The following is a 16,806-nucleotide window of genomic DNA, read 5'->3' as shown; positions in this document are numbered from 1 at the left end:
TTGTATTATCCGCTCAAGCATCAGTTGAATTACACTCACAAATACAGATTTTAGTCAGTACCATGGAACCGATGCCTTTTGAAAGGACAATAAGTCCCACAAATAGCCCAACTACAATGGTTTGTAGTCTTAACCTCTGGTACATAATAACGACACAATTACCAGAAAATAGCCTTAAAAAAAATCTTTCAAGTGTTTCTTTGCAAAGTTCTCACACGTGCTCAAAATGAATAAATTGGCAGTCAACGAGTGAAATCCACATTCATTGATTTGGAAATAGATCTGCCAATCTTAATAAAACGGATTATGTTTCCCTTGCGACATAATGAAATTCCTTTATTACATCATATTCGCTCCATAATGAGTTTTATTTTGATGTAAACCCTAAATTGGCTTTGTACTATATAATACATTACGTCTATAACAACATTACTTATGGTCCGATTATTCATTAAACCTTATCACATGATCCAACAACGGTACAAATTAGAACCCATATTAATTACTTTCCCATCCATGATGTACGTCTACGTTTGGGTGAGCAAGTTAATACATAACGTTAGATACTTCTAAGGTACCTACATCAAATAATCCCTTTGTGGTGTTTTTAACCATTCTTAATCAACACAAATGACTTCTACATTTTACCAGCGGAACCCAAAAAAATTGACTGTAATTTCCCAGACACTGGCCTTCCTGTCCATAAAACACTGACTTTTCTACTACTCTCTAAGATAACATCGAGCTCTATTTACCCCTCCTTGATATTCTATTATATATCATAATTTATTATATGACATTATCATACACATGTATTATTCATATCAACCACCGCATTCGTATTTCTAATGATTCTTTATTGCCACAAGCTCATTTTACCATACCACATTCACACAACGCTTTTTACCAACATACAATCAATATTATTTGACATTCTACTATGGTTAATTTTACAATAATCCTATATTACTCCTAAATTTCCCAACAAATTATCCCCTAAAAGCTTGACCGAAATTCAATGTGTCGACGTCATATCATCAACCCCTTTGATATTTTTCTCCCCGTCCTTTTATATTAGTATTCACTTTTATTGTTAAACTCTTCGTGCTTCTTTGATTATTTTTGGTCAGAACGTATTTGTTATTAATGTGCATTTGACAATCTCTTATATAAGAATAATATAATATCTCCTGATGTCCACTTTTCTTTTGTGTCGAACACCTCATGCATCTTTCCCTTGCTCGTGTTTTTCTTAACTTTAAACCAGTTAGCTGTATGTGTGTTTCTACCCCTAGTACTTCAATGGGCATCCACACACTATTCACTCTTCCTCTTTTGGTGTGAGACCGGGTGTGTCCTTTCTACCAGGTTACACTTAAGCAACGATCCAGACCTTTCTCCATCAATGACAGAGACTTCCACACTCACTTGCACTCTCACTCTTTCATGCACTTGTCTAAGTTACCTGTAAATACAACCCCTATCTTGATTCACTTCCTCGACACAAGAAAAACAGTTTCATACATGATTTTTATCTATCTATATAGCCCTCTAGGTGATTCACTTCCTCGACACACCTTCGACACACCTTCACTGGACTTCTACCTATCCTACGCTTTCCTAAGCGACCTGTAAATTTGGCCCTTTTTCTGATTCACTTCCTCGACACAGAAAAACAGTTTTATACAGGATTTGTATCTATCTATATAGCCCTCTAGGTGATTCACTTCCTCGACACACCTTCACTGGACTTCTACCTATCCTACGCTTTCCTAAGCGACCTGTAAATTTGGCCCTTTTTCTGATTCACTTCCTCGACACAGAAAAAGCGATATTACACAGGATTTCTGCCTACCTAAGCAGTCCTCCAAACGATTCACTTCCTCGACACGTTTAGAGCGGTATCTGTAGGGCTTCTACATATTTATTCTCTGATCGTTCAAACAGATTGACAGCTGCCCGTGCCGAAATGACCCAGACAGAATGATCAGCGAAATTAATCAAATGAATCGACCGAATCGAACAGATGCATCAGATGAGCAGCCGAGTGACCTCGATGATTAAATGCACGAATCGAGCATTCGAATCAAATTGATCGGTCAGACTGTCCAGATGAGCAACCTGAATGAAACAGATTAATCATCCAACTTGACCACAACCAATTGAATCACAATGGATTAAACAGAATGACCAGCAGGACGAACAAATGAATCAAATGATTTGAACAAACGGCTCAGACGGCCAACCGAGTGACATCGACGGGTACAAGATGCGTCAGACAAAACAGTCGAATTATTCAAACGGATGCAGTCATACTGACCAAATGATCAACCCAAATGAAACAGATAACTCACCCCACCCAACCACAATGAATGAACTACACCAACCCAAGCAGACCATCCACCCGCTCGGACCGAGCAGATCTACTCTTACTTAAACTATTTTCTACTTATTGCAACCCTCAAGGATTTTTATCCCTCCATCATTTTAAATTCAAAAGCTCCCAGTTTCTAATTTTCTGGTTCTTAAATTTGGAGAGACCTACTTGGTATTCTGCAGCTGAAGCTGGGCCCCGGACCGAACCACACAAACTTTATACTATATAAGTAAGAACTTGGCTTACCTTTTTTAAAGCGGCTGCTTTGTTTGTATGGTCCGTCCAAGACGTTTCATAGCCGCAGAAGTCCACCGTCTCTGGTCCCTGTTTTCAAGTACTGCCGGGATCGCCATTTACAGTGGGGAAAAAAGTATTTAGTCAGCCACCAATTGTGCAAGTTCTCCCACTTAAAAAGATGAGAGAGGCCTGTAATTTTCATCATAGGTACACGTCAACTATGACAGAAAATTGAGAGAAAAAAATCCAGAAAATCACATTGTAGGATTTTTAATGAATTTATTTGCAAATTATGGTGGAAAATAAGTATTTGGTCACCTACAAACAAGCAAGATTTCTGGCTCTCACAGACCTGTAACTTCTTCTTTAAGAGGCTCCTCTGTACTCCACTCGTTACCTGTATTAATGGCACCTGTTTGAACTTGTTATCAGTATAAAAGACACCTGTCCACAACCTCAAACAGTCACACTCCAAACTCCACTATGGCCAAGACCAAAGAGCTGTCAAAGGACACCAGAAACAAAATTGTAGACCTGCACCAGGCTGGGAAGACTGAATCTGCAATAGGTAAGCAGCTTGGTTTGAAGAAATCAACTGTGGGAGCAATTATTAGGAAATGGAAGACATACAAGACCACTGATAATCTCCCTCGATCTGGGGCTCCACGCAAGATCTCACCCCGTGGGGTCAAAATGATCACAAGAACGGTGAGAAAAAATCCCAGAACCACACGGGGGGACCTAGTGAATGACCTGCAGAGAGCTGGGACGAAAGTAACAAAGCCTACCATCAGTAACACACTACGCCGCCAGGGACTCAAATCCTGCAGTGCCAGACGTGTCTCCCTGCTTAAGCCAGTACATGTCCAGGCCCGTCTGAAGTTTGCTAGAGTGCATTTGGATGATCCAGAAGATGATTGGGAGAATGTCATATGGTCAGATGAAACCAAAATAGAACTTTTTGGTAAAAATTCAACTCGTCGTGTTTGGAGGACAAAGAATGCTGAGTTGCATCCAAAGAACACCATACCTACTGTGAAGCATGGGGGTGGAAACATCATGCTTTGGGGCTGTTTTTCTGCAAAGGGACCAGGACGACTGATCCGTGTAAAGGAAAGAATGAATGAGGCCATGTATCGTGAGATTTTGAGTGAAAACCTCCTTCCATCAGCAAAGGCATTGAAGATGAAACGTGGCTGGGTCTTTCAGCATGACAATGATCCCAAACACAACGAAGGAGTGGCTTCGTAAGAAGCATTTCAAGGCCCTGGAGTGGCCTAGCCAGTCTCCAGATCTCAACCCCATAGAAAATCTTTGGAGGGAGTTGAAAGTCTGTGTTGCCCAGCGACAGCCCCAAAACATCACTGCTCTAGAGGAGATCTGCATGGAGCAATGGGCCAAAATACCAGCAACAGTGTGTGAAAACCTTGTGAAGACTTACAGAAAACGTTTGACCTGTGTCATTGCCAACAAAGGGTATATAACAAAGTATTGAGAAACTTTTATTGACCAAATACTTATTTTCCACCATAATTTGCAAATAAATTCATTAAAAATCCTACAATGTGATTTTCTGGATAGTTTTTTCTCATTTTGTCTGTCATAGTTGACGTGTACCTATGATGAAAATTACAGGCCTCTCTCATCTTTTTAAGTGGGAGAACTTGCACAATTGGTGGCTGACTAAATACTTTTTTTTCCCCACTGTATGTGGTAATAATATTTGACTCGAAAGTAGTTAACTCAAAAATATCTCTCAAGAAAGTGAATCCAAAAGTTGACTTTATTATCGCATAACAACAAACATAACAAAGCGGAGCTGCTCCATGGAACCACTCCCTGCCCTGACACAGAGCTCTCCAGTCATGCTTATCCAACATACGTAGTTACTCCATTATATGTACATGATTAACATCCTTCGGAGTCACATGTTGTTTTACTCACGAGGGCTACGTGCGCTTCTCTAAATGGGGCCTCTGTCACTTGTCTCATTATATTGGTGGCGTGACTCAAATAATTCTACACATACAGTACGTACGTTAAAGAACAATCACACTCTGTATTGACTATATTCATTATCCAGGCATGCATCTGGAGTACAAAGTATCAATCATGTTCATTCTGTTTTACCTTTATCATTTCAGAACACATTATAAAACACATCAATTCATACTTAAACATGGTTTAAACATGTCGTCAGTAACCCATTCTAAACCACATATATTTAAGCCCTCCTGCTGGACATATGGTTTTTCCTTGTGACTATGTACATGTGACTATGTGCATCAGGTCATAAGCACAAACAAGTGACAACACTAGTTCCATTGTTACTCCAATCTCCACACAGCTACAACAAGAAGTTTTATCGCCATCACATGTCATTGCCATACCCAGACCAGCTGCAGGGAGTTATCAGATGCACTAAAGAAATGTCTCTGCTCTGATTTAACCCTTTAATTGGTTCTTACTCCATAAGCATTTAAGGCATATAGGCGTTTCATTCTACAACATATGTACTAGAAAATCATCCATATTATCTACTCACTTAGACAGAAAATTACTCCCGTTATCATCGACCATTCATTTACTATCGGGCAAAACATAACCCAAAACACAACCAAAACAAACTGCAAATGCAACCAACGAGTTACAACCAAATACTCAACTTTGACTACTTTAATACACTATAAGTACATTTGTAAGAATACTTATGACTTCTTCAAATGGGGGACTAGATACATAAAGTGCTTTCATTTCTAAACTGTGAAACAGATATGTATGAAAATACCCTCAAATAAAAGGTGACATTATATACTGTCACCTCATATGAAACATTTGATCTCAAATCCAAAATGCTGGAGTACAGAGCCACGTTTAAAATGTTAGCTTCACTGTCAAAATAGATATGGTTTGGACTGTATACTCAATACAATCTAAATCTGATACCTCACTGTCTGTCTTTTGACTGATACTTCTTTTTAAACTGGTCTGGTCAGTCTACTCAAATATTTGTAATATGCATATATCTCTCTACAAGCAATACTTTGATAATTTGTCATTTCTAATAATGATACATTCATTTATGAATAGATATGGCAGGTTTCAGGACACTGATGTATCTGATAATTTAGAAAAAAATATACTGCCACGATTTTCACCACCAAAGAATAGCAGTGTGATTTTAATATGTTTTACTCTTTGCAGGCTGTCACGCTGTCTAGTCACAGAGGAAGGCTGTGCTTCTCTGGTCTTAGCTCTGTGGTCAAACCCCTCACACCTGAGAGAGCTGGACCTGAGCTACAATCACCCAGGACATTTAGGAGTCAGACTGTTCTCTGCTGGACTGGAGGATCCACACTGCAGACTGGAGAAACTCAAGTATGTAGAGGGTTTATGTCAATGTTCATATCAGACATGTTGGAGTTATCAGGCAAGTTAAGACAAACATTCTTACCAAAACCTGTACAAAGTTATATGCTGACCGTGTGTGTGTGTGTGTGTGTGTGTGAGTTCAGGTGTATCCCTCAATGACTGTCTGTTTTTCTGCTTACCACTACAGTGTGGAACATGGTGGAGAGAACAGAATGAAACCTGGACTTAGAAAACGTGAGTGTTGACTGCTGTGAAGAATATGACTAAGAATACGTCTTAATTCAAGTGAAGTCAAAGTCAAAGACCACCATCATTACTTACTTGGTCATATTAAATATCAGCTGTAGTTCTACAGAAGCACAAATCAGGGACACCAATGTTTACAAAGAGTTGCTTTGACAATGTGTGTGTGTATGTGTGTGTGTGTTGTGTGTTCGTGTTACTTTAGAAATGTGTGTTTGTGATCATGCATGCATACCGGTGTGTGTCCAGTGTGTGTGTGTGTGTGTGTTCAGGATGTGTGTGTGTGTGTATTTAATGGGAATAAGTGTGTTTTATATTACCATACAGTATAACATATGATCATGAGCAAATCTCAAGTTACCTTAACTTCTCCTTTTGATACCTAGAAACATCTACATTAAATGAATTAGTGAAAAGTTAGTTAACATTCTAATGTGAATGATGATGATTTCTAATATTGTGTCTGGTTTCATCCATCAGATGCCTGTGATCTCACACTGGACCCAAACACATTATACAGACGCCTCTCTCTGTCTGGGGAGAACAGAAAGGTGACACATAGGGGAGAGAAATGGCATCCGTATCCTGATCACCCAGAGAGATTTGAGGACTGTGGACAGGTGCTGTGTAGAGAGGGTCTGACTGGGCGCTGTTACTGGGAGGTAGAGTGGAGTGGGCACAGGGTTGATATAGGAGTGACATATAAAGGAATCAGCAGGAGAGGAGGGGCTAATGACTGTTGGCTTGGATACAATGACAAGTGCTGGAGTCTGCTCTGCTCTGAAAACAGTTACACTGCCTGTCACAATGATAATCACACTACCTTAGACATCCCCTCCTCCAGCTCCCACAGAGTAGGAGTGTATCTGGACTGGCCAGCCGGCACTCTGTCCTTCTACAGAGTCTCCTCTGACACACTGACCCACCTGTACACATTCCACTCCACATTCACTGAGACCCTCTATCCAGGGTTTCATCTTTGGTATCATGGCGCCTCAGTGTCTCTGTGTCAAACATAACATGATGTTTCACTCTAATCATGGTCATGTTCAGTAAGACACACTGGAGCAACAATGTTGAATAGCTCTCTAGTGTGTAAACATATGATTGTAAATATTCATGAATACACACCATTGAAATTGACAGACATTGTCAACTAGAGTCAATCATTAATATAATGTCACTCCCTCTCCCCCTCTCTGGCGCTAGACGTCGCCAGTCTACTAACCGCCAGTCCTGGCAACCCATCATTAGACACACCTGGCAACCTTCATTACTCACACCTAATCCTCAACATTAGGACCACCTGGCAACCTTCATTACTCACACCTGCTCCTCAAAATTAAACACACCTGGCAACCTTCATTACTCACACCTGCTCCTCAACATTACACCAACCTGGCAACCTTCATTACTCACACCTGCTCCACAACATTAGGCACACAACTGGCAACCTTCATTACTCACACCTGCTCCTCAACATTACACACATCTGGAAATCTTCATTACTCACACCTGCTCCTCAACATTACACACACCTGGCAACCTTCATTACTCACACCTGCTCATCAACATTAGACACACCTGGCAACCTTCATTACTCACACCTGCTCCTCAACATTACACCTGCTCCTCAACATTACACCTACCTGGCAACCTGCATTACTCACACCTGCTCCTCAACATTACACACACCTGGCAACCTTCATTACTCACACCTGTGCCTCAACATTACACACACCTGGCAACCTTCATTACTCACACCTGCTCCTCAACATTACACCTGCTCCTCAACATTACACCTGCTCCTCAAACATTACACCTGCTCCTCAACATTACACACACCTGGCAACCTTCATTACTCACACCTGCTCCTCAAACATTACTCCTGCTCTTCAACATTACACCTACCTGGCAACCTGCATTACTCACACCTGCTCCTCAACATTACACACACCTGGCAACCTTCATTACTCACACCTGCTCCTCAACATTACACCTGCTCCTCACCATTACACCTACCTGGCAACCTTCATTACTCACACCTGCTCCTCAAACATTATACACACCTGGCAACCTTCATTACTCACCCCTGCTCCTCAACATTAGACACACGTGGCAAACTTCATTACTCACACCTGCTCCTCAACATTACACACACCTGGCAACCTTCATTACTCACACCTGCTCCTCAACATTACACCTGCTCCTCAACATTATACCTACCTGGCAACCTTCATTACTCACACCTGCTCCTCAAACATTACACCTGCTCCTCAACATTACACCTACCTGGCAACCTTAATTACTCACACCTGCTCCTCAAACATTATACACACCTGGCAACCTTCATTACTGACACCTGCTCCTCAACATCTCCTCTCTGATGATTTCCCCTTTATCCAGCACTCTTATGTCACCCATCAGGCAGTATTGGTTTTGTTTCTATGTTAGACGCTGCTCTTGTTTTGTGTCGGTCCATGTCATTAAACTCACTAACTGCACCTGCTTCCTGACTCCCTGCGTATACCTTACACTTTATGATCACACACACACACACACACACACACACACACACACACACACACACACACACACACAGTGTTGTGTTCAGTACGTAGAAATGGGTTTTATTTTTTACACAAGATAGGTCAAAGTAATATGGTGGCTGTCTACCGGGACATTGCTTTCACCTGTCCAGTTCTGTCATGTCAGTTGAGATGAAGGAAGTTAGACAAAAAATCCACTGGGACGCCCCTCCAACTGGCTATTAGTGGGAAACCCATCTATCAATCCACTGGAACGCCCCTCCTACTGGTTATTAGTGGGAAACCCATTTATCAATTCACTGGAACGCCCCTCCTACTAGTTATTAGTGGGAAACTCATCTATCAATCCACTGGAACGCCCCTCCTACTGGTTATTAGTGGGAAACCCATCTATCAATCCACTGGAACGCCCCTCCTACTGGTTATTAGTGGGAGACTCATCTATCAATCCACTGGAACGCCCCTCCTACTGGTTATTAGTGGGAAACTTATCTATCAATCCACTGGAACGCCCCTCCTACTGGTTATTAGTGGGAAACTCATCTATCAATCCACTGGAACGCCCCTCCTACTGGTTATTAGTGGGAAACTCATCTATCAATCCACTGGAACGCCCCTCCTACTGGTTATTAGTGGGAAACTCATCTATCAATCCACCGGAACGCCCCTCCTACTGGTTATTAGTGGGAAACTCATCTATCAATCCACTGGAACGCCCCTCCTACTGGTTATTAGTGGGAAACCCATCTATCAATCCACTGGAACGCCCCTCCTACTGGTTATTAGTGGGAAACTCATCTATCAATCCACTGGAACGCCCCTCCTACTGGTTATTAGTGGGAAACTCATCTATCAATCCACTGGAACGCCCCTCCTACTGGTTATTAGTGGGAGACTCATCTATCAATCCACTGGAACGCCCCTCCTACTGGTTATTAGTGGGAAACCCATCTATCAATCCACTGGAACGCCCCTCCTACTGGTTATTAGTGGGAAACTCATCTATCAATCCACTGGAACGCCCCTCCAACTGGTTATTAGTGGGAAACTCATCTATCAATCCACTGGAACGCCCCTCCTACTGGTTATTAGTGGGAAACTCATCTATCAATCCACTGGAATGCCCCTCCTACTGGTTATTAGTGGGAAACTCATCTATCAATCCACTGGAACACCCCTCCTACTGGTTATTAGTGGGAAACCCATCTATCAATCCACTGGAACGCCCCTCCTACTGGTTATTAGTGGGAAACCCATCTATCAATCCACTGGAACGCCCCTCCTACTGGTTATTAGTGGGAAACTCATCTATCAATCCACTGGAACGCCCCTCCTACTGGTTATTAGTGGGAGACTCGTCTAACAATCTACTGGAACGCCCCTCCTACTGGTTATTAGTGGGAAACTAATCTATCAATCCACTGGAACGCCCCTCCTACTATTTATTAGTGGGAAACTCTGAGCTTCGTACATGTTATGAACGTAGCATCAGTAACAGGTTGGGCGAGTTGCTCTGCTCAGACGTTGCTGACTCCTGCCAGATCTTCCAACTCCTGGACAGGTGTTGTACGTATCAGCTTACCACATCAGATGCTATAGAAATCTGGTGCCTGACTGCAAAGTCCATGACGTGGCACGGAACCATTGCTCGATGCATGCAACGTCTGAGCAGGGGAACGCAACCGTTAACTTTCCTAACAGTGCGTGTACAATCAAAGATGGTGGATGAACGAAGACGTTGCACTCAGGCCCGTTTACCATTGAAACAATTTGTCACAGTTCCGGTCTACTTAAAGTGGCAATCAGCAGTTGCTACATCCATTAATGATGTGTCCCCATTGATTCTTGAAGAATGTAACTCATAAATGCATCATGAGCTTAGTTCAACTGTTGTACCCAATCAGAACTCAACATATCAGCTTGTTTTACTCCAATGTTTGTAAACAAAGAAAATGTAAACAAACACTATATAGACTCAAAACATGGTTAAAACTATCATTTTGTTATAATGGATGATCAGTCCTTGCATCCCTTAGCTCTGTCTATGAATTTGAGAGAGCCCCATCCCTCAGCTGTTTACTGAATTAGGGCGGGGCTCATCCCTCAGCTGTTTACTGAATTAGGGCGGGGCTCATCCCTCAGCTGTTTACTGAATTAGGGGCGGGGCTCATCCCTCAGCTGTTTACTGAATTAGGGGCGGGGCTCATCCCTCAGCTGTTTACTGAATTAGGGGCGGGGCTCATCCCTCAGCTGTTTACTGAATTAGGGGCGGGGCTCATCCCTCAGCTGTTTACTGAATTAGGAGCAGGGCTCATCCCTCAGCTGTTTACTGAATTAGGGGCGGGGCTCTATCCATCAGCTGTGTACTGAATTAGGGGCGGGGCTCCCACTTTGTTATTGTTTCTGCTGCTGATTGACGCTTTAAGGGGTGGCTCCCTGTTGACGCTTTAAGGGGTGGCTCCCCCCCCCCCCAGGAGACCAGATACACCCCCATCATCAACCAGGTTGAACCCCTCATAACACATTTCAACAAAACAAAAAACGGAAATATAGATATTCAGACCCTTTACTCAGTACTTTGTTTAAGTACCTTTGGCAGCGATTACAGCCTCGAGTCTTCTAGGGTATGACGCTACAAACTTGGCACACCTGTATTTGGGGAGTTTCTCCCATTCTTCTCTACAGATCCTCTCAGGCTCGGTCAGGTTGGATGGGGGGCATCGCTGCACAGCTATTTTCAGCTCTCTCCAGAGATGTGGTTAATTCGATCTGGTTCAAGTCCGGGCTCTGCCTGGGCCACTCAAGGACATTCAGAGACTTGTCCCGAAGCCACTCCTGCGTTGTCTGGGATGTGTACTTAGGGTCATTGTCCTGTTGGAAGGTGAACCTTCACTCCAGTCTGAGGTCCTGAGTGCTCTGGAGCAGGTTTTCATCACGGATCTCTCTGTACTTTGCTCCGTTCATCTTTCCATTGATCCTGACTAGTCTCCCATCCCCACAGCATGATGCTCATCCACCATGATTCACCTTAGGGAATGTTTCAGGTTTCCTCCAGACTTGACGCTTTGGCAGTCAGGCCAAAGAGTTCAAGCTGGGTTTCATCAGACCATAGAATCTTGTTTCTCATGGTCTGAGAGTCCACTAGGTGCCTTTTGACAAACTCCAAGCGGGCTGTCATGTGCCTTTTACTGAGAAGTGGCTTCCGTTTGGCCACTCTACCATAAATACCTGATTGGTGGAGTGCTGCAGAGATGGTTGTCCTTCTGGAAGGTTCTCCCATCTCCACAGAGGAACTCTGGAGCTCTGTCAGAGTGACCATCGGGTTCTTGGTCACCTCCTGACCAAGGCCCTTCTCCCCGATTGCTCAGTTTGGCCGGGCGGCCAGCTCTTAGGAAGAGTCTTGGTGTTTCCAAACTTCTTCCATTTAAGAATGATGGAGGTCACTGTGTTCTTGGGGACCTTCAAAGCTGCATAAATGTTTTGGTACCCTTCCCCAGATCTGTGCCTTCGACACAATCCTGTCTCGGAGCTCTACGGACAATTCCTTCGATCTCATGGCTTGGTTTTTGCTCTGACATGCACTGTCAACTGTGGGATCTTATATAGACAGGTGTGTGCCTTTCCAAATAATCTCCAATCAATTGAATTTACCACAGGTGGACTCCAATCAAGTTGTAGAAACATCTCAAGGATGATCAATGGAAACAGGATGCACCTGAGCTCAATTTTGAGTCTCATAGCAAATGGTCTTAATACTTATGTAAATAAGGTATTTCTGTTTTTAAATTTGAATACATTTGAAAACATTTCTAAAACCTTGTTTTCACTTTGTCATTATGTGGTATTGTGTGTAGATTGATGAGGAAAACATTAATTTAATCAATGTTTTTAATCAATAAACACAAAAATGTCCATGATTGATGATCCCCTACTTAGCAGGAGGCTGGCATAGTCTAAGGCTAGGTGGAGATGTAAAGTTAATACTGAACAGCGCCGGAGAAGATGGCTGCCGTTTTACAGCCCTCTAACCAATTGTACTATTATGTGTGTTTTTCCGCGTTATTTGTAATTTATTTTGTACATAATGTTTCTGCCATCGTCTCTTATAACCAAAAAGAGCTTCTGGATATCAGGACAGCGATTACTCACCTCGCATTGGACGAAGATTTTTTCTTCAACGAGGCGGCCGCGAAGGATATCATACAGACACCCGACAAGGCCCAAATCCCCGTCATTCGCGTGAGGAAGAGACGGAGATATCGCGGACGCAGATCCGGGTGCCTTGTAAGGATCCGACGGCGAGCGAGTAAACTGCCTCTTCCATCAATCCTATTAGCCAACGTTCAAGCTTTTGAGAATAAAATGGACGATTTAAGATTACGGTTATCCTACCAACGGGACATTAAAAACTGTAATATATTATGTTTCACAGAGTCGTGGCTGAACGACAACAATGATAACGTTCAGCTAGCAGGCTATACGCTACATCGGCAGGACAGAACGGCTGACTCTGGTAAGACAAGTGGTGGCGGTCTGTGTATATTTGTAAACAACAGCTGGTGCACAAAATCAAATACTAAGGAAGTCTCGAGGTTTTGCTCGCCTGAGGTAGAGTATCTTATGATAAGCTGTAGACCACACTATTTACCAAGAGAGTTTTCATCTATATTTTTCATAGCTGTCTATTTACCACCACAAACCAATGCTGGCATTAAGATTGCACTGAATGAGTTGTACAAGGCCATTAATCAACAGGAAAACGCTCATCCAGATGCAGCGCTCCTAGTGGCCGGGGACTTTAATGCAGGGAAACTTAAATCCGTTCTACCTAATTTCTACCAGCATGTTAAATGTGCAACCAGAGGGAAAAAAACTCTAGACCACCTTTACTCCACACACAGAGACGCATACAAAGCTCTCCCTCGCCCTCCATTTGGCAAATCTGACCATAACTCTATCCTCCTGATTCCTGCTTATAAGCAAAAACTGAAGCAGGAAGCACCAGTGATTCGGTTAATAAAAAAGTGGTCAGATGACGCAGATGCTAAGCTACAGGACTGTTTTGCTAGCACAGACTGGAACATGTTCCGGGATTCTTCAGACAGCATTGAGGAGTACACCACATCAGTCACTGGCTTCATCAATAAGTGCATCGATGATGTCGTCCCCACAGTGACCGTACGTACATACCCCAACCAGAAGCCATGGATTACAGGAAACATCCGCACCCGAGCTAAAGGGTAGAGCTGCCGCTTTCAAGGAACGGGACTCTAACCCGGACGCTTATAAGAAATCCCGCTATGACCTCCGACGAACCATCAAACAGGCAAAGAGTCAATACAGGTCTAAGATTGAATCATACTACACTGGCTCTGACGCTCGTCGGATGTGGCAGGGCTTGAAAACTATTACAGACTACAAAGGGAAGCACAGCCGCGAGCTGCCCAGTGACACAAGCCTACCAGACAAAGCTAAACCACTTCTATGCTCGCTTCGAGGCAAGCAACACTGAAGCATGCATGAGAGCACCAGCTGTTCCGGATGACTATGTGATCACGCTCTCCGTAGCCGATGTGAGTAAGACTTTTAAGCAGGTCAACATTCACAAGGCCGCAGGGCCAGACGGATTACCAGGACGTGTACTCCGAGCATGTGCTGACCAACTGGCAAGTGTCTTCACTCACATTTTCAACATGTCCCTGACTGAGTCTGTAATACCAACATGTTTCAAGCAGACCACCATAGTCCCCGTGCCCAAGAACTCTAAGATAACCTGCCTAAATGACTACCGACCCGTAGCACTGACGTCTGTAGCCATGAAGTGCTTTGAAAGACTGGTCATGGCTCACATCAACAGCATAATCCCAGAAACCCTAGACCCACTCCAATTTGCATACCGCCCCAACAGATCCACAGATGATGCAATCTCTATCGCACTCCACACTGCCCTTTCCCACCTGGACAAGAGGAACACCTACGTGAGAATGCTATTCATTGACTACAGCTCAGCATTCAACACCATAGTGCCCTCTAAGCTCATCACTAAGCTAAGGATCCTGGGACTAAACACCTCCCTCTGCAACTGGATCCTGGACTTCCTGACGGGCCGCCCCCAGGTGGTAAGGGTAGGTAACAACACATCTGCCACACTGATCCTCAACACGGGGGCCCCTCAGGGGTGCGTGCTCAGTCCCCCTCCTGTACTCTCTGTTCACCCATGACTGCATGGCCAGGCACGACTCCAACACCATCATTAAGTTTGCCGACGACACAACAGTGGTAGGCCTGATCACCGACAACGATGAGACAGCCTATAGGGAGGAGGTCAGAGATCTGGCCGTGTGGTGCCAGGACAACAACCTCTCCCTCAACGTGACCAAGACAAAGGAGATGATTGTGGACTACAGGAAAAAAAAGAGGACTGAGCACGCCCCCCATTCTCATCGACGGGGCTGTAGTGGAACAGGTTGAGAGCTTCAAGTTCCTTGGTGTCCACATCACCAACGAACTATCATGGTCCAAACACACCAAGACAGTCGTGAAGAGGGCACGACAAAGCCTATTCCCCCTCAGGAGACTAAAAAGATTTGGCATGGGTCCTCAGATCCTCAAAAAATTCTACAGCTGCACCATCGAGAGCATCCTGACTGGTTGCATCACCGCCTGGTATTTGCAACTGCTTGGCCTCCGACCGCAAGGCACTACAGAGGGTAGTGCGTACGGCCCAGTACATCACTGGGGCAAAGCTTCCTGCCATCCAGGACCTCTATACCAGGCGGTGTCAGAGGAAGGCCCTCAAAATTGTCAAAGACTCCAGCCACCCTAGTCATATACTGTTCTCTCTGCTACCGCACGGCAAGCGGTACCGGAGTGCCAAGTCTAGGTCCAAAAGACTTCTCAACAGCTTCTACCCCCAAGCCATAAGACTCCTGAACAGCTAATCATGGCTACCCGGACTATTTGCACTGCCCCCCCACCCCATCCTTTTTACGCTGCTGCTACTCTGTTAAGTATTTATGCATAGTCACTTTAACTCTACCCACATGTACATATTACCTCAACTACCTCAACTAGCCGGTGCCCCCCACATTGACTCTGCAACGGTACCCCCCTGTATATATAGCCTCCCTACTGTCACTTTATTTTACTTCTGCTCTTTTTTTCTCAACACTTTTTTTGTTGTTGTTTTATTCTTACTTTTTTTGTTTAAAATAAATGCACTGTTGGTTAAGGGCTGTAAGTAAGCATTTCACTGTAATGTCTGCACCTGTTGTATTCGGCGCATGTGACCAATACAATTTGATTTGATTTGATTTAATGACTGGCACTTGATTCATGTTCAGATGGGGGTGATTTAATGACTTCATTTATTGTTTCAGTGTCCAGTGCATCCGGGGCAAACTATTTCCCCCATTCTAGAAATTCTTTCCAGTAGAACTTCCAAGGAGGTAAGTCATCTGCAGTACATTGAAATGATTGCCAATAGAACTTCAAAGGAGGTAAGTCATCTGCAGTACATTGAAATGATTGTAACTGTATTTACTGAGCCTTTACTAGTCCTTTATTAACCCACTGATGTAGCCGTCTGTAGCGTGGACTAAATATTTTTTTTCAGCATCCCCACAATTATTTTCATCATTCTTCAAACTCTGTCAAGATGTTGGGGATCATGACAGCAGTTTCTAGTCTTACCATGGATTTTCAATGAGATTTAAGTCAAAACTTTAACTTGGCCACTCAGGAACATTCACTGTCTTCTTGGTAAGCAACTCCAGTTTAGATTTGGCTTTGCGTTGTAGGTTATTGTCTTGCTGAAAGGTGTATTCCTCTCCCAGTGTCTACGTCTAGGCTACGTCTAGGCTACATTTCAAGCTGTCTTTGAAAAGCCAGTCAGGTAAAAATCTTCCGTCTTAATTAAAGGGGCAGTGTCGTATTTTGAGACATTGTCTAATTCTCTGTCTGGTAATAATAATTAATTGTATTTTGTAAAGTGGTTTCTTGCATCATACAACACAATACAATGCAATT

General features: G+C 43.5%; 1 protein-coding gene across 1 annotated transcript; it reads left to right on the top strand.

The window, feature by feature from the left end:
* Positions 1-6,456: 6,456 nt before the first annotated feature.
* LOC123483038 (stonustoxin subunit beta-like) lies at positions 6,457-7,516 on the top strand. The gene is made up of 2 exons (XM_045212448.1): positions 6,457-6,477; positions 6,772-7,516. Exons 1-2 carry the CDS (start codon positions 6,457-6,459, stop codon positions 7,246-7,248), a joined length of 498 nt encoding a protein of 165 aa, XP_045068383.1. The 3' UTR covers positions 7,249-7,516.
* Positions 7,517-16,806: the final 9,290 nt, after the last annotated feature.

Source organism: Coregonus clupeaformis, unplaced genomic scaffold, assembly GCF_020615455.1.
Source record: "Coregonus clupeaformis isolate EN_2021a unplaced genomic scaffold, ASM2061545v1 scaf0014, whole genome shotgun sequence".
Lineage (NCBI taxonomy): Eukaryota > Metazoa > Chordata > Actinopteri > Salmoniformes > Salmonidae > Coregonus > Coregonus clupeaformis.
Note: the sequence above shows the minus strand (reverse complement) of the source record. Positions and strands in the feature narration are given on the sequence as shown.

Excerpts from the sequence above, each read along its gene's own strand:
- LOC123483038 (XM_045212448.1), top strand. The coding sequence starts at position 6,457 with ATGCATACCGGTGTGTGTCCA. Across the intron at positions 6,478-6,771 it reads TGCATACCGGTGTGTGTCCA|AACAGAAAGGTGACACATAG; the intron begins GTGTGTGTGTGT and ends CTGTCTGGGGAG.